At 39.6% G+C, this 25,446-nt stretch overlaps 1 protein-coding gene across 8 annotated transcripts in view; it reads right to left on the reverse strand.

The window, feature by feature from the left end:
• Nucleotides 1-500: 500 nt before the first annotated feature.
• The window catches only part of NXT2 (nuclear transport factor 2 like export factor 2), a 72,552-nt gene continuing 47,606 nt past the window's right edge, over nt 501-25,446 (reverse strand). For 2 of the 8 annotated variants that reach the window (XM_074600779.1, XM_074600780.1), the window contains 5 exons: nt 14,082-14,212; nt 7,716-7,789; nt 6,293-6,379; nt 4,923-5,067; nt 501-4,079 (listed from right to left, as the gene is read on the reverse strand). In XM_074600779.1, the coding sequence (XP_074456880.1) occupies nt 3,901-4,079; nt 4,923-5,067; nt 6,293-6,379; nt 7,716-7,718 (414 nt within the window). In that variant the 5' untranslated portion in view covers nt 7,719-7,789; nt 14,082-14,212 and the 3' untranslated portion in view covers nt 501-3,900. Of the gene's footprint in view, nt 4,080-4,922; nt 5,068-6,292; nt 6,380-7,418; nt 7,568-7,715; nt 7,790-8,535; nt 8,618-8,746; nt 8,875-14,081; nt 14,213-25,446 lie in introns of those variants that run through there. The other 6 variants (XM_074600782.1, XM_074600783.1, XM_074600778.1 and 3 more) reach the window with 5 other exon arrangements.

Consider the following 25,446-nt stretch of genomic DNA (forward strand, 5'->3'; position numbering starts at 1 on the left):
TGCCAGCAGCTAAAAGCTGCTATCTACACTGAGTACTCATTAGCAATCTGATGTTTTAACAGCAAAATGAAGGGAGTAAATCAGCAGAATTATCACATGAACCGTTCCTCATTGAGTGTTTCATTTCTTCTTAACAGAGAAACAGCAAAGGCACAACAATACATTCTCAGTGAAAACATCTATGATCCAAGGATCTGGTATAAATTCTGTTTGACTTCATCCAGGTATTTGTTGGACAGCAGTCTAAACTTCAGTGAATTCTAGAGGGAAAGGTCAATTTGAGATTGTTACTCTAGCCAGCTCAACACAGCTCACTGCTTGACGGTGCTTTTGGTGGGACATTTGCTATAGGGTTGTAATTCCAGACACAGTTTTTAAACACAGCACTGACAAAGAGCTCACAGCCAGCCCGCTCTGCAGTGCCCCAGCGCCATGCCACAACAATCAGAACACATAACTCATACCTAGAACACAAGCAGTAAAGATAAGGAAGCCACAAATTATTTCTTGCACTTTTAATATCACAAGAAAAAACTACGAAAACTTCTAACAATAAAAAAAGCGCAGAACATCAGGTAGGTTTTTGGTTTTTTTTCTTAAATTAATCATAGAAGAAGCCTTAAACAATTTCAAAAAATTACAAAATATATTCAAGTGTGGAAAGTTACTTTACTGATAAAGCAGCATTTCTTCATAATGTGCTTTTCTCCAGTCAGTACGCATATCAAAACCATTGGAACAAATAACTTTTCTCCATTACAAGAAACAGCACAAGTACTTTTAAGTCGATTTAACTGTAGTATGCAAAAAACCAACACAACATAAAACCAGTGACTGTTACAGACAATACAGGGAACATGCACAAAAGAGGAGACCTATCAAGTCTGCAGTAGCCACAATTCAGGATGTGTAACTGCTTAGCGCTCCAGCGGGCTTTGTTTCACTGACTGGTTGTACATGAGTAACTTGGTATCAAACAGCAAAAAAAGGTAGCATTAACTCCTGTTTGCAGTTTAGAGTCTAAACATGTTCACTCTATAGATGCCCACTGTAAATTTCGGATATTAACAGCAGAGTCAGCAACAGGGAACACAAAACCAGACATATAGTTTTGTACTGAAGAGAACAAAAAGCATTTTTATGTTCTGTTCTGCACAGAAGTTTTAACAAGCCGCACAGAGCTGCAGCATGCCTAACCTCTCCAGCTAGGATGAAGAGATTTTTTGTTTGTGCCGTTACTGTAAAATAATTTACTTAATCTAACAGCTACATTATCATTTCGTATGCTCCATAAAAACAGTTTGTAAAACAGCGTTTTTAACTATAAAGGGCAACAGCTAATCATTGATCTAAAGTGATCCGCACCAATGATGATGGAAATAGGCAGTACACAATTGGCACTTCTCCCAAGGCTGAAGCAATTATGTTCTAACAAATTTCTCTCCAAAACCCCCTGTACAAATATCAAGCCCAATTCCAACTACACATTTTACTAGGAGTTTACACTGGGTTTGTCCAGCTAGGCCAGTTAGTAAGCTTCCTAAGTAGTGCTCCAGGTAGCATTGACTTTTTTTGTTTGAGTTTTTTTTTAATATTAATTGCAGAAGTCAGATTTAAAAGCAGCCTGCATTTGAACAGCATGAAAATAAATGAGAAGAATAACATTTGATTGAAACATTGTCTCAATATTTCAATTGAGACAATTCAATCAAAAATGTTCTATGTTCTAAATCTCCCAATCTGCCTAGAAAAAGCTGAAGAGCTACTATCCAAATTAAAGCATTAATAAAACCAGCATTTATTCCTGGGACAAGCTTATCAGGTACAGATATAGGTGTGTGTTCTGGTGACTGCCTTCAAAGTTCAACAAGCAAATGCTACCACTGCACCCATCGCTACATTTCAGAAGTCAAAACCTGTTCAGTATATGCAAAGCAGATCTGTAACACTACTTACATCATCAACGGCAAATTAAAAAACCAGAAAAGCTCATCACGCCACTGCCAGAGTTCAACAATGCTGTATCAGCAACAGGCAAATCTAGGGTTTTCTTTTCAAACTTGTAGAAGAAGAAATACAAATATATGAACCTTGCATATTCTGTTAGGAATACACAGTAATTAAATAGAGTGATCCTTTCTTCACTACATACAGAAATAACACCGTATTTACAGTTTTTACAGTTTTCAAAAATTCTGGACTTCCTGCATTGTGTTGCAGGAATTCATATTCTTCAGGTGGAAAAAGTTACACAATAGTTCAGAACATAAACGCTTCTGAACAGACAGGTTACTAATTCTAACTGACTGATGTAAAGACTACAGTGCCTTAAAAGGAAATAAAACCACCCATTCCACCTAAACATCCCATTATTTTGGGGATTATATCGCAAACTACAGATGTTTTAAGATGTTTTACACAAGTTAGATATTGCGCATTTTCACCGTTTTCCCAATGTGAGTCATAAAAACAAGTGAGCTGCAGTTGTAACTGCTTTTGTGTTCAGGCTGCTGCTGCCACTGCAACCAGTATTAAGATCAGAGTTGCAAGTTCCCCTCTTGTATTTTCAGTTACAAGCAAGTGTACTTTCACATATATAGCTAAGTTTTGATTATTTTTTTTTTACTCAGCTTAAAATAGAAATGTACCAGTTTGAAACAAATCTGCTGATAGGCAGATTTATTCTTATGTTCCCACAGTAAGATGGACAGTCTTAATCTGCAGTCTTGAGAACTATTTTAAAGCAGACGAAAGCTTTAAACTGCAAATTTAAAGCAGGAGACACAAAAATCCCCAGAATCAGTAACTAAAGGTAATATTTAAAAAGAACATGAAAACTACAGTAAAAATCTGCATGACAGGAAGATGGTATTTGTGTTCAGAGCTGTTCTTCTAAGTTGAAAATAATCAAAGCACCTGCTCTGAATAACAGTACTGAAGAGAAAAATTGAAGGCTTCACAGTAATACACACTTTCAGTGCCACTTATTTACTACGATGTTTCCTGAAAAGACAGTAGGGATTCAAAACTTGCAGACTGAATATGAGAAAAAATAGTCCAAACTTCATAGCAACAGAATTAACAGTTAAAGCAAACAGAAATGATGCAACTGACCTATTACTTATACTGTAAGACTTCAAAAGAAAAATAATCAGTTTGAAGTCCTTCACACGCACGTGACGAGCTGTTGGCACAGGAGCGCTGAATCACTCAGCACACCCTACATACCAATCAATGTACATTAACTACAACTGAAGCCCAAGAAGCTCAAGACAAAAGTAAACCTGATGAGATTTAGTCCTTTCATATCAGAGAAGGTAACATCAGCTTTCCAATGGATTATTTGAGAGATTACATGCACAGCAGCTGTACTTGCTACTTTCACAAACAGTAGAAATCACTGTCAGTGCTTCCCAGCCTCTTACAACCACGAGCAGGTAGCTTTGAGAATTCCATCTACATGCCACAAGCATCTTCAAAAGAGGAAAGATGCTACTGTAAAAACAGATCTTTTCAAATTGAAAAAATAACGTTTGGTCAGAATTTTACATTAAGAGGATTTTGTGTTCAAATAGTAGAGTTTCAGCATTCGGGATTACATACAAGAAGTCTGGAAGTGGCAGCACCGCTGCATGTAAGGCATTTTAGGAATGATTCCAACACAGCTCACTGCCTTCGGCATTTTATTAAGTTCAACTAACATGAGCAACCTCCCACATTTTAAAATTGTTTTCTACTAAACCCGTGGTCACTGGGATCAACCCTGAAACGCATGCAGGCTTTCCATCACGACAGATGCAACATGAAGAGCGGGCGTTTCCCCTGCATGGAGAACGACTGTTCATACAGCTAACTTCAACATGTCAAGTGCGAGAGGTCACTTCCCGTCACCAGTCCTCACTAACTGGCCCAGTCCTGAAAGCGGAAACAGTCACTGGCGATCTTCCACACTGTGTTGGTAGGTGTGGCTTGTGCTGTCAGCAAGAAGTTCTGATTGAAGTAGCGCTGCTTGTCGCCATCAAATTTTACCGTCCCACTTGTCACCACGAGGACTGTCGTCTGGCCTTGAGTAGCTTGCTCTTCACAAGGAGAAAAAGTATAAAGAAAACAACTCAAAGACTAACAGGTACAGAAATAGGAAATGTACATAGAAATTTCATTTGATTCTGGTTATACTAGTTATAGGCTAATAACTGGTTACACATGCATGGAAAGCACAGATTTGTTGCATCATTTCTATACAGACAATGGTGTATTCGCTCGCCAAGGCTTTTCTATTTTCATTTCGTGTTCACTTTAGAGCACTATAACAAACAATTGAGTTTTTGCTTCGAATAAGCTCTCATTATTTGAGATACGCACATAGATTTATATTTAGCAAGTTGCATACACTTTTCCCCCCACTAGTAGAGATTCTGTCAAGTGTGCTTGACCACAGGCTTTTTCTTTACTTATATTCCCAAAAACATCCATTAGAAGTAATTTATGAACTTCTCAATTATATAAGCCTTTCTTTAGCAGGTGTTAATCAGAAATCTAAAGTACTTAGCATCTGTTCTAGACATAAAGAAATCAAAGTACATACAAGATAACGATTTGTTTCACATTATACTGCAGGTCAGTATCAGGGGCTACAGCAGAGGTCTCTTGACTCTTAAGACATCATTAAGGACAACATAAGCTGACTTTTTCGATACATGAAAATACATCACATCTGAATACGATCTTAACAAAAACGTCCTTAAGTGTGGAGTTGCTGCATCTCTTGATTTGTGCTTTTTTGATGCACAACTTGACATTTCAACCCTCAGTATTTTCTCCAAGCTTGTTCCAAAAGCAGTATTAAACACATTATAACTGCAGTTCACTTTCAGCAGTTATAGAAATTATTTATAAATATATAAATTTTAATACAACCTTACCATGAACAGGCTGGCAGTCCAACACATTAACCTGGAATTCACTAGACGGCAACATTTCGAAAAATTTAATCAGTTCTTCTTGGCCGGACACCGCATTACCATTCCAAACCAAAGTTGCTTTGTCCAAATAAAGTCTTGTTAAAGCCTGAGTGATTATGAAAATACATATTTGGGGAAAATGTGTAAATGCATACAACTGACAACACACAAAACAACGTTCTTTGAATCCCTATGTTGTGAATTATCGATTTCATCTGTTACTTTGACAGATAAAATGCCCTCCTGAAATATTATTTCCTTTTAACAATCATTGGGCTCCTGAGCAATTATTAAAACTAACTGAAACATATTCTCCTTTGTAAGCTGCATAGTGACTCAAATACCCCTCCTTTAACCAAGCTAGTGATAGAACTGAACTAGTTGCTAACAGAAGGATAGCACTACCTTTCCAGAATATGTTTATTGCTGATTTTTTAATTTTTTTTGGGGGTGGGGGTGGGGTGGGGTGGGTGACAGGGGAGAGGAGGGAGGTGGTGGTTGGATGTGCACAAAACACAGATTATGTCAGGAAAGTATGATTTCAGGTTAAAAAAAAAAAAAAACAAAAAAAAGGAAAAAAGTAGTGAACAAGACCAGGAAGAGTGGAAACTCAAAAAGGACAGTTATCTGCAGCAGCAGACCAGAACTTCCCCAATGTTTGTAAGGGGCAACAGTTGAGTAACTGCCTAGGTCTCCTTCAAGCTGTTTATACATCTCTGCCTAACCTACTTATGCACAAAGTGACTATGAAGTAAAATGCAACTGCTGATATTTTCACATAATTTAGAAGTTTTTAAATTACAATTATAGTACATTTAAAATTCCAAAGAACAATCCCCACAGCTCTCTTTTGGTGCAAATACCTGTTACATGATACCACATCAATGTGGTCCATGAAAACTTTCAGCAACAGAGCGAGCTGTTTCCACATTATCCTCAGGGACCCCTGAAGACTCCCAGAAACAGAAGTGATAACTGCTAATAAAAGCAGTTTGGAAAAAAATAAGCCAAATCCTGACCTCAGAGACAAATAAAACAAGTTTCATCTGCCTGTACTGACCAAATCCTGTACCTATAAAACATAGTTGGACACAAACTGAACTGTTACCATGAAGAAGTTTAAGGCACTGTCTAAAAGGGCCCCTTTTACAACAATGCTGAACAGTGACACAAAATCCTCTGCAGGGCAGTCTAAGAGGAACAGAGGTCTCAACCTGGCCAATACAATACAAGGTAACCAACTTTCAGGTGCTTTCAAGTCTAATGCTGGTTAGAAAAACAAGCAAAAAATACACAAGACAGTTCTAAGAATTGTCAAAATATCTACATACCCTTCTTCTTTTATCCATTGTCTCATAATAAATGTTGACAAATTCATCTGCAGCTCTACAAGCTTGATCCACGTAGGTTTTGAAATCCTAGAGAGAAAAAATGATACCAAATTACTTAAGTGAGGCAATTTTATGCAACTTAGTCATCTATGCAACTTCTCTAGCAAGTCACTTTGGTTGGTCTTTTCCATCCTCAGTGAAAGATGATGTCAAATAATGTTGAAATTGATTCAAAATTGTTTTTCTACTTGCAGGAGGTACCAGCTTTTAGCCAGATGACAGTTTTAGGATTCATTTTGAATGCTGATATATTTATTGTATTTAAATTTTAAATAATTACGTTCAAAAATGGGCTGCAAGTGGTGTGAACATGCAAGCACTCAGTGAAAATGTTTGTTGCTGTGATGGCTGTTCTGAAATAAAGTTAAGGAACACGACTTATTCAACGTATTTCTGAAAATTAGCAAGAACCCCATCACACTGCCACCATTAAGTCTTATTTTTTAAAACACCTTTATATACATATATAAAATGTAGTAATATATATAATTGGATAGATAGATAGATATAAAAATGAGAGAACATGCACACACGCTGAATGTATTCCAGTATCAATCACTCCAGTGCTACATCCACAGATAAAAACCAAACACTCCTCACATCTCATTATTTTCCTTAGACTTTTTATTCAGTCAAAGGTAACAGCCTTTCTTGTCACATCACTGCACTGGGATCTCATTTGGTTATTTGTTCAGCTCTTGATCTCTCACAGACCCTGAACTGTGACATCCTGGAAAGCAGTGATTCTGAATATCCTGTCCATACATCTATAAAACTGCACTTGGTTCTACTAAGATATTTTGTTGAACATATTAACATTTATCATTATTCTATTTCAGCATTATATTTTATATATTCACACCTCAATCAGTACTTCACAATTTAACTGCTTACATCTTCTTGGCAGTCCTTGATGAATATACACCAGAACTACTGTGAATTCCTCCAGTATCACCACGAAACCCACTTCAATTCAGAGAAACCTCCATGCTGCAAAATAATTACTGGCCTATCAAATAATCCCTGCTTCCTCCACAAAACCAAATACTCTCATGTTACTACGTACCATTCTTCTGATCTCGCTCTGGAAGGACATGAGCCTGCTCTTCACTCTCCTATCTTCTCCATCAATTTCTGAACCCACAGGCCAATTCCAAACAAAGATGACAAAGTAGTCTTAAAGATGCTGTATTCTAGCAAGTGCCAAGAGACGCTCTTTGGCACCAGGAGACAAATAGTATTAGACCTCACACTAAGGGAGCAGTGATTATAACTTGGCCTGTTATGTTATTTAGAGTAGATGGTTGTTACCTCTCACTTGCATGCACACACACACTTTCTATCGAGCAGCCAAACATATTACCATTTAGCTACCAAACAGGCATGAGGGAGAGCATTAGAGAAACACCAGGAGACTGGAATGAGCTGTTAGGGCACCTGCAATATAAGTCAAATGGAAAATATGCTTTGTTAGTTTTTGTTAGAACTCCAGAAAAGTTCTTTATAGCCACAGCCCAGAACACATGTTGAAATTCTGCAAACAATTTAGACTGGAAGAAAATTCTGGCGGTCATCTGTTCCAAATCCCTGCTCAAAGCAGAGCCAACTTCAACGCTTGATCTAATGCCAGCGTTAGACCTGACTGCTCACGGTCCTGCCTACAGGCACGTTTTGAACATCTCAGGGAACGGAGATGTCACAGTTTCTTCGGGCTTCAGTTTCAATGTTTCACCACCTCACTCAGGAATCCTTCCTAGTGTTTAACTGGGAAACCATACTTAAAAAAACTAACAAAAAAAAAAGTCCCCCTTGAAGACTGCTGACAATTCCAAGCAGCCAGCCAACCCGCATGGGCCCTGCAGATGGTCTCTGTAGAACACGGTGGTTCCTCACACCAACCACTGCCAGCCTTAGGCCTCTGCACAGGGAGGCCGTGGACGCTGGGGCAGAAGGGACCGAAGCCGCAGGGAACCCCGCTCTGCCCGGGGCCCGCCGCGGCTGACGGGCGGGCGGAAGGAGCCGCGTACACACACCCCGCACACACACCACCCCCCACCCCGCGCTGAGGGCTCCCACCCGCCACCGCGGCCGGGACACGGCCTGACAACCCCGGCAGCCCCTCCCGCTCCCCCGAACCGGAGCTCCCACCGACGACGCCCGCCCCACCGCGCCGGCGGACTCACCACGGCGGAGGCCATGGGGAGGCCAGGCCAGGCGGGCGCGCGGCGCATGTGCGCCGCGATACGACACGCCGCTTCCGGCCGCGCGCGTCCTCCCGCGAAACCCTTCCGCCGCAGCGGGGGAAGCGGAAATAGGGGCGAGAAGGAGCGCGGCGCGTGTCCCTCCCGCCGCCGGCGCCGGCCGGGCACAGGAGGGACTGGAGCGCAGCATTACCTGAGTGGCCCCGCTGTGGCAATAATTAGCACGGTGGTCTTCGTCCTGCTTTTCCTAACGGCGATGTTGGTATCATGTCCCGAAAGAAGGACAAGGACAGCAGGTGTCCCCTCCTTCGTGCCGTCCAGCTATATGAAATTATATTTTTATGAATAAAACCCCCTGGGTCTGGGTATTTCAACATCTTCCAGAGTTGTGGAAATGTTCAAGAAGTCTTACTGTGCTTTGCTACAGATGGTTAATGGTATTTAAGTGATCTGTGCATTAGCTTGTGAACGCAAACAAGGATAATGATGCCTCCTGTACCCTGGTCAATGACCAGTGTGGGACATTGCACAATGCTGAGTCCCCCACTGGTGGCACAAGGGCCACCTGCTGTCATAGACTGGTTTGGGTTGGAAGGGACCCTAAAGATCATCCAGTTCCAGCCCCCTGCCCTGGGCAGGGACACCTCCCACTAGACCAGGTTGCTCCAAGCCCCATCCAGCCTGGCCTTGAACACCTCCAGGGATGGGGCAGCCACAGCTTCTCTGGGCAACCTGGGCCAGTGTCTCACCACCCTCAGGGTAAAGAGTTTCTTCTAATACCTGATCTAAATTTCCCCTCTTTCAGTTTAAAACCGTTACCCCTTGTCCTATCACTACCCGCCCTGATCCAGAGTCCCTCCCCATCTTTCCTGTAGCCCCTTTAGGTACTGGAAGGGGCTCTAAGGTCTCCCTGGAGCCTTCTCTTCTCCAGGCTGAACAACCCCAACTCTCTCAGCCTGTCTTCACAGCAGAGGTGCTCCAGCCCTCGGATCATCTTTGTGGCCTCTTCTGGACTTGCTCTGACAGGTCCATGTCCTTCTAATGCTGTGGCCCCAGAGCTGGACACAGCACTGCAGGTGGGGTCTCACCAGAGCAGAGCAGAGGGGCCCTGTTGTGGCCACTGCAGACACGTTGTGTCTGCACAACAGCGGGTGTAAAAATAGGTCAGTGCATGAGCACTGTGCCCTTCATTTCACGTACACTTTAGATCTCTCTCTCCTTTTCCTACGTGCAGCTTTTCTCCCCATGGCTGCTGTCGCTCACGGGCTGCCACCGTGGGGAAGAAGCCGGGTAAGGGCATGAAGGAAACTTGTGCTGTTTTCCTGGAATGAGCCGAGTCATAAGTCTGGTTGGTGAAATCTTCACCGTGCAGTGAATAATGGGAAAAGACGAGACTCAAGGGGCCTGCAATTAATTACTAAAGATGATGTGCAGCTGACTGGGAAGAAATCATGTAGTGAAGGTGACAGGCACTCTGGGGATGAAAGGTGCGTCTGTGACAGGGCTGCTGGGAGAGGACTGAGTTTGGGTCAGGGCATCTGGGGCTGTGCCCTTTGCTATACGGGATCGCATCCAGTGGTGTCAGCTGTGTGCTCATTTGTCAGTGCTGAGTCGGAATTGTGTCACTGTGAAACAGCATATCCTGAATTAACAACTGCTCAACGAAGATTGTGTAGTACAAAAGTTCAAACATCCTCCCCTTTGAAATCTCAAGTGTCACTACATCACCATATTATCTATTTGCCTCAAATTAATAAAAGTGTTTCATAAAACCTCTCTCATGTAAAGAAGAGCGATCATCAATTTCCAAATAAAAAAGCAAGGCACTGAAATTATATAGGATTTGTTCAAGGTCACAAAGGGAGACAACTGCAGAACTGAAAACTGCAACTCTTATCTTCAGCATATAGTTTAAGATATATCAGTGTAAAATTTAAAAAGAGTCACTCCCATCTGATATGTCCATTATCTAGTTCATGTTTATTTTCATCATATTTTCATCACAATATGTCTAAAAAGGTCGTGTCATTTCCTTTTCTATAAATCGGATTTGTAGGAAATGACCACTGTAAATCCTAGTGGACCAAACAAATTATATTTGTGTTATCACAGGGACTGTGAACAATCCAGACGAAACAACAGAAAGAAGTGTCTGTAAAAGCATTACCACTTCATTTACTCGCATGCATCTGTGAAACCTGGAAGAGTAACAGGCTTAGCACATGCCTTGTTGCTGTCAGACTGTGCGAAGTTCTTGGTGTCTTTCAAACACATTAAACTAGGGATCCAACAAAAAAAACTTGTAAACTCTCATTTATCAATGGCTGCTCCAAAAAAAAGTAATGTATAGAGAACAGAATCACAAATAGTAGAAACCGAAGGAGCTAATTAGTTCACAAGCCTTCTTTCTGTCAGGTCAGGATTTTTCTCTACATATTATACTTTTTCATCCAGAAATACTTGACACAGTGGGTTCATTATAGTTTCTTTGGCAACAGTTAATCAGAAGAACACTTCTCAGCAGGATTCAGTGCAGACTCTGCACTGGAAATGAGGAAGGTAGATAATCTGAAAATTCTCTATGCCTTTTGCCTGCCTGCCTTAGCGCTGGTCATTATTCAATAAAGGAACATATCAAACGGAAGGTGAATTGAAAACATGGGCATGAAATTCATTCTCAGCCACTTCTGAAGATGGCATAAAATTTTGGATATCATTTTAGAGTAATAACGTCTTGTTGATAGCAGCTAACTGGGGAAAACAACAAGAAGAAAAATTCTTCCTTAACACCACGCAGTATGCAAGACCTGGCTCAAAATATGGTGAAAGAGGCACTCAGTAGCTCACAACAGCGGCCAAAATGTATTCAGGTATAAACTTCTTGGAAAAACAGAGAAGAAAAAGAAAACCACCACTCCAATATTTAATTAAAAAAATAAGAACAACAAGAAACGTAAAATATTTGCAGGTGGTGTGGAAACTGCTCAAGGACATTAGAAATATGGGATACTCAGAACAAATGCATACCACTTAGCAGACATGCTTTACAAAAAACCAAAAAAAGTCCAGGATGCTTAATACAGGCCAATGTAGAGAATTAGAAGAACACAGACATCCTCCAAGAAATTGTTTCCAAATGGAGAAGAAAACCATAAAGTTTGGCTAGTAAGATTTAAAAAGGAAGTAAGGCAAATCAGAAACATTTTACTAAGGCAGAAATGCTATGAATGAAACCCATTTTCAAACACATGAAAAGCAAGAAATCTTGCCAGAAAATCTGTAAGGCCAACAAGTGATCAGGCTGCACCAAAAGATGATGAGGCCGTAATTGAAAGCTAAACAAACTCTTCATGTCTTCATCACCATGAGGGAGTTTATAAAGTATCTTATATTAGAGCCTTTTTTGAAAGGGAATGAAATGGAGGATCTGTCATGAAGTGGAATGCCAGTACAATGGGAAGTGGCAAATTTCAGACCAACTTTCTGAAAAAGCTCCAAGATGGACCTGTAAATCTGATGTTTGTCCTATGCAAATTGGTAGAAGTTATACTAAAGAACAGAATTGGTAGGTCCTTGTATAAACAGGACATATTAGGGTAGACTCAACATAGTTTTTTAAGGAGAAATTATTCTTTGCAAATTTTTTAGTTCTTCAAAAGAGACAAGAATCATGGAGGTAAAGAGCTTTGCTAGTGAACAATTCCTCATCCACTAAATGATTTTTTTAAAATTCCAGATTTTGCTAATCCATGATTCTAGAATTATCATACTTGGATAATGTATGATAAGTTTTTATATGAAACAGTTTATATAAACGTAAAACTTGCAAGTACCATTCCAAATGATGTTAGTGGAATAATAGGGCGCTCTGCTTACCTTCTCTCACTTCTTTACCCAACCCAGCTACTAGCAATCTTTGTCGATGCTTTGCTGGCATTTTTTCTGATTGAGCCCTATCAGACTTCCAGAACACTAACCTAAATCTGACTCCCTGAAAACACATTTTCTTTAGTTAGAAAGTATCATTTGCAAAGGAAATGAAAGAGTCTGTCTGAAACATATCAAAGATTTTGTGCAAGACTCCTCCTTCAGTTGCTCTCCCTTGAGCAAGCCTTTAATTTGTGTATTTAAAAGTAGTACGAGCAGACATTTGTGTTGAACACGTTACAGCCATAATGCATATTGTCCAAATATTCCCTAAATATTTCCTAAATCCTATATTTTATTTAGTTCAAGTAACAACCAAGTGTAACTCAAAATATCTCTTTAAAATCCCAAATATTCCTAACAGTTTCTCAGCCTTCATCTCCAGTACCTCAAGCCAACTCACCCATGGTCCCCAGCCCCTTATATTCCAGCAGGAACATCTAAGAAATGCCAGAATGAATCAGCAGCAATTGCACTGCTCTCCCATGCAAAGTTCAAGCAGTTTACATCAAGATGACTCATCAAAATACCTTCACATCTGAAGATGGTTCCTAGAATATGCAGCTCCACTAACACCCACTTACCATATGGAAGGGAAATTTTGAGTTAGTTTAGATCTTACAGACCAAATCAGAGGCAAAAAGTGTAGCTTTGTTGAAATAGCTGGAATGGTTCTTGTGAAACACAGTACTCTCAACTTTTGTTAAAGTTACCAAAATGTGTAGTAATGTTACTCAGATGTATAGAGGTTTAAGGAATTGAATCCCAAAATAAGGGAAGCAACTGACAGCAGCCAAATCCAGACTGGTTCTGATTAATGCGATGCCTGTGAAGCTGGATCATGATTCAGTGTTTAAGCGTTTTGCATGAGCAAGGGCTGAATGAGAACTCAAAGACTTGATCCATTGATTTTAATGGGACCTGGCAGTAGGTCTCAGGTGCTCGGCACATTCACGCTTTGACCTGTACGCTGAACACAAAAATAGTGCTAAATCTGGAGTCTGGATTTATTAAACGACAGCAGACTTACGAAGGTCTGGTTTGGCCAGTCCATTCTCAACATAAAAGGCATGTTAATCTGGAGAGACCCAGGCGGAACCTGTGTTTGTTGTAATCCTATGGGGACTCTGGACTATGCACCACTCCACCTTAAATACCTGTCATACCAGAACTGGAGGAATGTAATGACTCCTATCCTGATAAATACCCCTCTTGTTTTTTAAAGAAAAACAGGACTTGCTATATATTGAAGTGATAACTGCTCCACTGACCCACTGCGATATGGTGAGATCAAGTACAAACAACTGTTCTATTTTAATCCATGTCAAAGCACTCACGAGTGGGGATAAATTTTCAGAACAAGTCAGTTCAAAGTGTCACCACAGTTGCTAGTTAAAGAAATTTTAAAATCCCATTCATTTCATTAGGTAATGAAACAGTATTTGAGCTCTTATGAAAATCTGGCCATATATAAGTAACACCTAGGTAAACACATTTGTATTACAGTGGACTCCATGATAGTTAAATGTAGCAAGCTGATAGCTGAAGGATGTATATGTGCACACAGACAAGTGTATATACTACAGGGAGGGGAGTCTCACCTTTAAGGCTTGTAAGGCAGTTCTGTCTGCACTTGTCCTTTTATCTCAAACTTTTAGTCTGCAATTTTGATCATGGCTTCAGCAGTATAATTGTATCCCTTGGCAGTGTAGTATCACCTCCCAGTTGTGTCCTGTATAAACAAAACAAAAATGTTGCAATTAGCCATTATGAAGAAACCTAAAGTATGAAATACCTATACAATGCCTTGCATCATACACATCAACTGAGAAGTTTGTACAAGCATCACTTGCAGCACATAACCATGGTTTTCTTTAACTTGTGTGCGGCTGAACCAGCACATTCCATAATCATTTCTCATCAGGGCTGCAAGCATTGCAGTTGCAATAGTTCAGCAGATACTTTTTCCCATCTCCATCTAGTACTGCTCAGTTTTCACTAAAGCCTGGAAAGAAGACGGTCTTTCTTGCATCCAGTTTTCCTTTTACATAACTTGCCTTTACAAAACCAGATTGCATTCTGAGGAAAAACTGGGTATATAAAATACTGTGAAGCATCTCCAGTTTTGGAGCACTAGTAAAATGAGCCCAATTCTAGACCTCACCCTAGGAGACATTCCTCAGGCTCGGAGACAGAACAAGATGACTTTAATTTCAAATGGCAGTAACACTTTGCTTCCCAACTTATGGAAAACTTGAAGGAAAAATATGAGCTACAACATGGAATCTGAAAAAAAAGGTACTGTGAGACTTGAGTATCAGATATTTATGGGTAACAGAAGCTGGCAAATTATTTCCTTTTCTGTTGATATTTTCAATAAAAGCAGCATTTTTTAAAGTCAGAAACACAAACGAGAAGGAAGTTTTGTTTGTGAACAAATTTTCATGTGGTTTTGGTCAAAAGCAATATTGCTTCCCAATTTTCAGGTGTCTTTTTTTTTCCATAATATATTTTCTCCTTCAGAAAAGAAAGCCATCAGCCATTGGTACAGTCTAATTTAGCTTAAAATCAAATTTCATTAAAAATAAATCTTTATGAATAATTTTTGGATGAGCTATAGATGCAGCACTAACTGCTCCACATTATAGATTTAATAGAACCACTGAGCAAAGTTCACGCAGATGAGAAGGGCCTGCAGGGCTAGAATTACGGTTTATATGTTGTCTGAAATTGTTAGTTCAGGTCAGCTTGTAGCATATTCTGAGCTCAATTTACATTTGGCTCAGACTTGAATGCTGGGCATCAGTAGGTAGGCCACAACAATTAACTGGTTACTGGGATGACTTAACAACAATCAAATGCTAAATAATATTTCTCCAGGCCAAATGTACCTGTGACCATTTAAGGAATCATCTTCTAGTGAAGAATTATTTACTTCCAGCTGGAAGTGTTCTGTCACTTGTTTTTTTTTTTTATAAATGGGAGAGTTACAAAAATCCTATATCATTATTAATGGAGTACATGCCTTCAGATTTGCCTGGAAATGTTTTACTTTTATTCCCTGAATGCTGTAAAATATTTATCATTGTCTGAGCGTCTGAACTGTGGCTCTATGATCAGTTGAGCTGGCACAATAGCTCTGCAGCAGTGAAAGCAGCGTACCTTTCTTTCCGACTTTCCCTGCTCTCTGTGTTACCTGCTCCCTCTGTTCTGACTATCACCTTTTGCAGACCTAATTTAATTAACTAAAACTGTGGAAGATGCCACCTTTTCTTACCCTCTATATACTTGGCAAGCTGAACTGGATCAAAGAGTGGTCTTGCAAGCCATAGTTGGCAAATAAAAGTACGTAGTTGGAGTTTATGGCTGGGATGGGAAGGGGAGGGAGGGAAAAAGGTGAGAAAAGCACCACCACGCTGTTATGCCAACTCATGCCATGCTGTGAAGCGATACCTTGTGTCTGCCACTTGAATTTGATATACGTGCAACCCACTGCCAAAAAAATGTGGTCCCATTTTTTCTCCTGTGCTGTCCTCACTTGTGCATTCCCATCACTTCGTTTCTGCCTGCATTTGCGTAGATACTGGCTGAGGCTGATCAAAGAACTGATCTGGCTGAAAATCATGCTCTTGTTGGATTGATTTTCAGTTCTTTTCCCTCATCTATACTGGGAGAAGGACGCGATGGAAGTGTACGCTTAGGGCTGGTCCTTCTGGCAGCAGCAGGCACTTAGGTCAGCTTACAGCAGCCACGGAAGCACACCCAGCAAGTCAAGAAGTGAATGAAAAATAAAACTGACTGCAGAGGTTTACAGCCAAGCTGGGAAAACTGTGAACATCAAGCAGGCAGAGGAAATGGTTTAGAAATTATTGCAGTATTGTAGTGTTCTTTTAAGCACTACAAGTTTGTATAATGGGAGCTCTCCTAGTTAGAGAGGTGAGGGTATTTTCAATACTTACATATGCATGAAATCTATTTTGACAGTGTATCTGACCACCTGGAAGCCTAATTTTATCTAAATTTGTACCTGAGTAACCATATATTTTTAATGTGATAGCATCAACACAGTGAAAGTACACTCCTTAACTCCCTGCAGACCCTGATGCTTGTTGGCACGTCTGCTAAACAAACCCCTTCCGTCACTAGACAATAACTCACACTGAGAGCACACATAAACTCACTGAAGTCTAGGGTGGTCTCTCCTAAATGTTGAACACACTGAGCTGGTAATTTTAATCTCACATCAGACTAATCAGGAATTATTTAGTAAAGGAAACGAAGCTGGAACGTGGTAAATCAAACTCACTGTTTTTACTTTGGGAATGTGGATAGCAAAGCGTACCAATGAAAGGGAACTCTAAGTTACAGATTAATTAGGTTCTCACCCCCAGGTATAAACAACTAAATTGTTTCAGGGATATAAAATGGAATCTGTTTTGTTCTTCTTCATTACATAGATTACGACACATTGATTGGAAAAGAGTCAAATTTCATTGGCAAAGCCAGTACATCTATTTTTATCTATTGAGTTACTTGTTAATTTATGCAGGAAAGATGTTGTATTGGACTTTATAACTTGCTTCTCTTATCCCAATAGCTTGCTAACTTACATTCCACAAGACCCATCTATATATCTTTGATATAAAGCTTAATGAAATCAACAAACTAGATCAGTGGAGCATATTAATTCTATACAAAGGTCTTTAGTCTCTAGAGAAGGAACAGAAATCTTCACTGAAACAGATTCATCCTCATCTAGTAGTCTATTTCTGTGGTCCTGTGCACGGGCAGAATAAAACAAAGCCAAAGCCCAAAGAGAAATGGGCTGTATGAATGCCTGGAACTACCTAAATAAGTGCGATAGTCACTAGTTGTCAATAATGACAACTGAAAGCAAGAATCCATTAAGTGACTTACAACACAAGACCACCCCAAAACATTGACTTATATACCTTTTGCTTCACAAATATTTGAAGAAAGATAGTTGGAAGGCAACCTCATGTCAGTGGCACGCTTAGACAAGAGATATAAAACCACAAACCATGGAAACGAGAAACAGAAATCACTTATCACCTCTTTTTCTGATTATATTTTCAATGCTTCAATAATATTGATTGTTCCTGACAGATATACAGATCAGCAGATGGTGGGACACTGTTGTTATTTTGCAGCAATGATCCATTATTTTACAGTTTGTCATCAACATTTTACAATGTACTTTTTAGAAAAGGGGTTATTTAAAAGAAAAAAGCTTTATCACATTATTGTCTCTTCCAGAATGTTTTACAAATAAATGTAAAACTACTAGGAATATTCAGTGGGATTCAATCAACAAAATGTTCCTTCTTTTCCCCTTTGATATTTAAGAAGGTGAAGTGTTAGAAATGTTTTCTCATTTTAATGAGGCAACACTTGTTACTTGCTAAAAAAGCATACTCTCTGCTCAGTGTTGACTGAAACCCAGCCTAGGTTTTGAATTTGTCCTAAAACCTGGAAGCAAAAGAAACTATTTTGACCTGAGTACCTCTGTACATGTTTTGCATGTACAATACAAAACAGCACTGTTAATACAGGTGGGTTTGGATGACAGTTCAGTACTCTATGCTGACTTAAACTGCAAGGACAGCGGTACTGAGTGTTCCCTTAAGTATCAGTAGTCAACTGTTAAAGCAATGGCAAAACTCCCACTAAATCTAATGGAAGCCAGATCTCGCCTTTGGTTTGTTTTGTCTAATAACGAATAAACAAAGTTTCTTCAAAATGCAACTTTAATCACTACCTCAGTTACACAGCCTCATTGCTCAGGCTCCAGTTTTAGCAGATATCGTGGCTAAATGTCAAACAATTCCATCAGCTCTTTGAAGACAAATATTAGACAGAGACTGCATCTGAAATAAGTTCCCTAAGCACCATTCAATTAACCTACTTGGCTACAAGGTGATGCAAAAATCAATATTTTGTAACAGATGATTGTGTTTCAAATGAAACTAATCAATAGGCATCAGAGCAATTTCAAATCAAAGACAGAAACAAAGTTAAAATACCAAGCAGTTTAGGCACCAAATGTATTGCAACTTAAAATAGCTCGTATTGCAACTTAAAATAGCTCCATTATTTTGGGCAGAATATTTCCCCAGTCACAATTTCAACAGATCATTGCTTTTATTAAATTGTTTATAACTTTTCTAAAATAAAAATAATTACTGTCATTTTGTGAGAACTCACAAAACAGGTGCGAGTTCCCATTGTTGGTCCTGCAACAGCTGTGAACTGGAACTGTGCAGTGGGTTTCCTCTGAGTATGTCAATCTGAATAGACCTGAATATTTGGAATTTTCCTGTTTGTTTTTCACAAGCAGTTTTCCTCCCCCTAATCCTTCTAGTCTTGTACCTATATAATGAGATGAAAACAACAGGAGACACAGCTCAGAGCCCATCGCATCAGCGAGTGTGCTATTTTGTACCTACAAATGACTCAAAGAGACATTAAACATGTCAGTGAAACAAACAGAAACAAACACGTCTGCTTGAACAATAAGAAGTTTCTTATTCACTAGCCTTTTAACAGGAAGGGTTATCAGTAATGAAGAAGAACTGTAGAAAATGAGATGATTCTCATTTGTGTTTTCCTTTATACTATAAATTTACTGAAGTAAGAGATAGGACATGCAGAAACACTTCCAGTGAATTGTCTTGGTTCCATAAAATCATTGTCACACTTCTTGCCAGTGGGCTAGTTCTCTTTGGTTGCACTAACAATTTTCTCTCTGGCAGCCAAGTGCATTAATAAATTACTTTCTATGCTTAGTGGGGAGAAGGTAAACATTTTTTCCAAATAGATAACCCCAATATGTTACATATGGGTTTCTTTGCATGCAAATTCTTTACCTTGGTAGGGCACTGTGAAGGCAACCCCCGCTCTACCCTTCCGTTGAAGCGTAGAGGTGGGATAGCCATGGCGATTCCTGAACTGGTGTCAGTGTCACACCAAGGATCATCTGTCCTCCCCAGTGACAAAACAGTAAGTCTGTCATCTTTGCTAGTGAAGACCTGCATGGAGGATACCATCTACTCCTCTTTTTCCCCAAATATTCTCAGCCCGCAGACAGAACAAAAGTGAAATTTAAGATCTGATTGCGAGTGCCCCTCTCCCTCCAATCATTTTAAGGAATATCCATTAAAACAGTGATGGTTGGTCCCAAAGATGAGAAGAAGGGCAAAAGCAAGCCCAGACACAAGTTTCCCTTTTACTTCTAATCTTTTACAGGTTCTATTTCTTTATGGAGGCCCAAAGTGAAGTCAGCGTATAACCACTTACATAGCGGCCTAACGTATTTTTCTATAGCCAAGCTATAGCCTTTGGAATGGATCTCTTCTAACAGACAGCACGTCAATCTTCCCACAACACTTTTACTGCATTTACCAAATACTCAGTAGGATGAATTCTCATTACCACTACAGTTATTAATAACAAACGCTGCATTGCTGCAGTGTGAGTACTGATTCACCACAGAACACTACATCTGATTATTAACTGCCATGATTGTACTAGTCTGACAATGAGGAATATATTTTAAAAACATAGTAGTAAGCATGGGGGGAACACAAGCTGGAGTGATTTATAAGAACCTCTATGATTTTATCACCAAACAGCCAAGAAAGTAAATATTCAGAAAAAAAACAGCCCTAAGACATTTTATAAATTGTTTTTCTGCATTCCTTCAGAGTTTATATCAAAGCAAGGAAAGGGATTACCATTTCCCCATGTCGCTGTTCTCTTGAGAAGAGGTTTAAGGATACAAAGATCCTCTACAGAAAGAAGGCCAGACCAACTGAGTCAGAAACATGAGGGATTTCCTAGATGACCTTTGGATTTGTATTTCAAGATTATTTTGCAGGGATTCTCTGAGAGACATGCTTTTCTTTTAGCACCTAAGACTGATCAGATAATACGATAATTCATGGTACTGGTAATAGGCTGTAGAACCTTACACATTTAAACCTCCAGTCAAATCCATCCAACTTATTCAGGGACCTATGTGGCATTTATTATTGATCCTAGTCCAGTTCTCAGGAAGTAGACAATTTCCTCAATAAAGGTTCAGTCATTGTTGCACCTGGCACAGTGTCCCAATCAGGAAAATGAAGATACAGATAAGTGATCTATAGGTAAATTGCTCTCTCTGCTTCTGGACAACTTAAGAATACCTAAAAAACGAAGTACAGGAAAAGCGAGTATCTCCTGCAATCATGTTTTTAAAAATCAAGGTGAATATGCTCATAGAACTATAATAGGCTGTGTCCATTAATTCTTATCTATTAATAATCATTGTAAATCCTCTCGCTGTTATTTAAATTTCAACACATTAATGCACCATTGCACAAAAAATAGTTTCTTAACGATTGAGAGCAGAGCATCCAAGAAACTGGTAGAAGGGCCATTAAAACAGCCAAGAATAAGCCAACATGCCAATGCTCTGTTGATTTATTCCAGAGCGATGCACCTGGACCCACCAGCTGTCTTACCTATTCCATCTGGAGCAACAGCTGTTTGCTCGATAGTTGTCATATTGTCTGACACAAACAATTGCTTGTTAAATTTGTCATCAGTGATTCTCTACAGGGTTTGAAATACTGGAAAATGTTACATTTTGTTCCTGTCCTTAGGTTTTGAGCACTTTTTTTACATAATGTGCAGAGCTCCCGAATGGGATTTTGTGCAGCTGTTCAACTCTAGTCAAAATTACAGGGCCTGTAGCATCTCCAAAAAGGTCAAGTTGAAGGTGGTTCACTGTGAGCTAAGGACACCTAAGTAAGGAGAGGTGGAAAGTAATGTTTAGCTCATCAAATGATGTGGCAGGGAAGCTGGAAGGATCTGGTCAGATAGCCAGGCTAAGAACATGAGACTAACAAATACATTCTGTACAAACCATGGGGGAGAAGGGAGAGGGAAATTCCAGATCATGGAAAGCATGGAAGATGTTACAACAGTCAGGGCTGAGGAGTGATACAACAGTCAGGGCTGAGAAGTGACCTTACAGAGTCACAGCTGTGGGGAAAGAAGAAATATGTTTATTAGAAATGTCATCAGGAAATGTTTTGCATGAAGCAGTGGAATTTCAATACTAGACGAATGAACCAGCACGTTATTACAGGATTGAGCAACAGGGAGGACTGTGGCGTTATTTCCTGCGAAGAAGATATTCAACAGGAAATGAAGCAACATTGTGTGATAGGAGAATGCTTAGAAATGGAGAGGTAGACCTGAAAAACTTTCAAGCACAGACAAGCTTTGAAGATGAGAGTTGATGAAATCACCATACAGATGTGCGTAAGAAGAAAATGTGGAAACTGAAGACAGTCAGGTAATATCTCTGAAGAAGTGAGAGAACAGAAGTGTACCCATCAAAATAGATGTTTTATGAACTGTAAGAGATAAGCACCAGCAGTGAAGGTAATGAAAAAAGTATATCAAAATGCATCCTGAAAAAAATGCTTGTAAAGTATATCCCAATGGGTAATAATAGAATCAGTAAAGCACATAATGGACAGGAAATCTAGTTAGCAGAGATAGTACCTGCCAGACCATTATCCACCTAATTACTTCTTTGTATGTAGTGTTTGTGGCACAAAAGAATATGGCATGAATGAAAATACTCAGCATGTTAATTTAAACTGCTCACAACATACAACAAATCAACAGACACAAAAACTCTCTTCAAAAAACCTTTCCGCTACCAGCATGCATGATCAGGAGCGTGTGTGTTTTATGAAACTCTAGGGCAGAGAGTGTACGCTACACAACCAGAATAGCCCTGTCCTTGAAAATCACCCTCTTTCCTCTCAGCTGTACGCATCCATGGCTTGCTCATGCCTCATAACAGATTTGCCTGCTTTTTTGGACTAAGCTAAAGATTACAGAATACTATATAGACAATTTTTTAAATGATCCTTTTTGGCTCAACAATGCGGACTTATCATAATAAGTCTCTCAAAATGTTATTCCTCCAAAAATGGGATCCGATTAAACAACATGCTCAAGGATTTTTAAAGGGGAATCTGTGGTGTAAAGGAACATGATCAAAAATAAAGAGCAGATACCCGTGTCTCCATCGTCCAGTTTAAGAAGGGTAAGTCTTTTACTGAACTTAGGTTGAATGATCCCGATCTTTAAATTCACTGAATATAGCAAAGACAGAGACAAAGAAAGACAAAGAAAACCCAGTTGTTTTTTCATTGACATCATGGTTCCTCCTCTCACCGAGAGGTGGCACCGGCGCAACACCCTGTCGCAGTCCTCTCCCCACCACGCACTAGAGATGGCAGCGTTGCGTATTTCCACACTCCAGTAATGATTTATGAGGTCAGACACGGGCTAAACATTCTTAGACTACCAAGCGGTATATGGTTTGTGACTGAGGTCAAACACCAGGGTAATATTTAGACATCACAGGTCAGAGTAAAGTCTAAAGGACAAAATTTGGTGCAATCTATTTACTTTCTACCAATGGAGGAACTTTGGTTTTGAAGAGTAAGGAATGAAAAACCGGAAGATGTATTTGTAAATGTTCACGATCATAGGCAGACGTGCATATTTATTTGTGGACAGACATGTGGCTTTCAGTTGTCAGGGCACTCATTTTTAATGTACTGATCACACCAAAACACTGATGAAACACGATCCCGGATAGTAGGTGTCAGAATTTCTTGTCCCAAAACTACGAAAATTTAGAGCACTTTTATTCACTTTAGATGGGTACCTGAAAGCCTTCTTATTTTGCCAAGATTGTAAAACCTTTCAGACAGAGATGTGACACTGATAAAAGTCAGAAAAGCTTGTTCTTACAAACTACATTTACCGCTGGCAACCCACCAGCTTAGCCAAGTACTCAGGCTTCTCAGCACCAACTGCGTACCTCTGCAAAACTAGTAATAGTAATTCACGGTAGTATAAATCTTTTAATTCCAAGCACAGCACTACATTACTGGGAGAGCAAAGGAACCAGAAATCTCACAGACTCCGACTGGGGCGTCTGCTGCAATCTGGTAGATTTTTGATGAAATGATGATGAGAACCTGCAAAAAATCAAACAGATGGACTCCTCTAGAAGGACAAAGAAATGATACTTGTGTCTTTAGTGAAGATTGCCGTTCATTATTAAAACATCCATTCTGGAGATAGAAGGAGCAAAAGGAGCGGGACAACGAATATTTGTGTAAAGATCTGACAACATTGTAGAATATTTTTTCTTTTTGGAATTCAGCAGATTGTACAAAAGGTTAGACATTTTCAAGAACATTATGGGGGAATGTTCCTGAATATCAAAATGTTTTCTTAAGCTACCTAAAAGAGGCTACACACATCCCACACAGAGCTACAGCTTTTTAGTATATTAGGTCTCTGTCTAACATCCTAGACATGCAAACGAAATAAAACAGCATTACTGAAATTTGGAAATCACATTGTAATAAAGGATCTTCAAAGTAGATTCTTTATTGTACTGTACACAGACAGTACCTTTGAGTGTCTCACAAATACAATTAAAGGAAAAGTATATGAAAATAATGAAAAAGTGAATTATTTTTATATTCACAGATATTTGGAATACGATTATGTGGCACTTAAGTACAGAATCAGAACAAATGCTTCCAAGTTCTTTTTCAACTTCAAGCAGAAAAACAAGAAGGTAAAATGACAGTAATGTTATAGAACCATAGAATCATGTAGGTTGGAAGAGACCTTTAAGATCATCGAGTCCGACCATCAACCTAACACTGCCAAAACCACCACTAAACCGTGACCCTCAGCACCACATGTACACGTCTTTTAAATACCTCCAGGGATGGTGATTTCACCACTTCCCTGGGCAGCCTGTTCCAATGCTTGACAGCCCTCTCTGTGAAGATTTTTTTCCTAATACCCATCTTAAACCTCTCCTGGCGCAACCTAAGGCCATTTATGCATCTTAGCACACTCAGCTGCCAAAAAAGAACAAAATACGCTTAAATTCACAATGATGATAAAAATTAAAGTGGGCTCTGGAACATGGAATAGCCTGATAGATTAATACACAAGGGGAATTTTGGCAGTATTTACAGCAGATGCTCTGGACATTAAAGACTGTTGTGAACCAAGGAAATTTTGTCACTGATCTGTGAAGGCTTCTATATGCATTGAATACGTACTTCTATCTCCTTCTGCAAAAAGAACACCTCTTCCTAGCAACTTAACTCAGGTTACAACGCTAGTCTTTTGCCAGAATGAGTCACGGCCATTGTGCACTGGGAGCAGCACTCACTGGTGCCCTGGTGTATTCAGCAATGTTCTATATTAACCAAGACCGTGAGTATTAGTGTCAGTTGCTTTCTGGTTGGTCTCATTTGAGAAAGGAGACAGAAATGTGCACAAGGGACATGTTCTAATTTTTATTTTTAGACAGATCTTTACAACCTTGAAAAGCTATCAAGAAAAAAGAAGCAGCCAGTGCTGTAAACAAACTCTGAACTAGAAATTCTAAGGCAATTCTAATTCGGCCAGTAGGGTCAGGGGACTGCAAAGGGTCTGTGAAGTAAAATGCATGGGGCTTCCTCAATTCCATTTTTGTAATATCAGAGTCTCCTCTGACTACAGATGTCTCGTGCAGCCATCCACCTGCATGTAGGTACCATCTGTGAAAAATCTCACCCGTGAAAACTCTCAGTGTCAATTGCTTTACAAATCTGTCTGACTTCTGAGACCATACATATACAGGTCAGAAATATTCAGCATCTTAAAGCAGGCAATGAGAAATTTTATCTTCACTTATATCCCAGTGAAGACTTAACTATAATGATAACATGCTGGTTTACATGGAAGAAGGTTTAGAGGATAAGATGCTAGAAAGAGCAATGTTTTGTCGATTCTCTCAGGCTACTTTAAATTGTTTTCTTATAGCAGCTTGTTGGGATTCTTTACAGCAATTAGATG

The sequence above is a fragment of the Larus michahellis genome, chromosome 9 (genome assembly GCF_964199755.1).
Source record: "Larus michahellis chromosome 9, bLarMic1.1, whole genome shotgun sequence".
In the NCBI taxonomy this organism is placed as follows: domain Eukaryota; kingdom Metazoa; phylum Chordata; class Aves; order Charadriiformes; family Laridae; genus Larus; species Larus michahellis.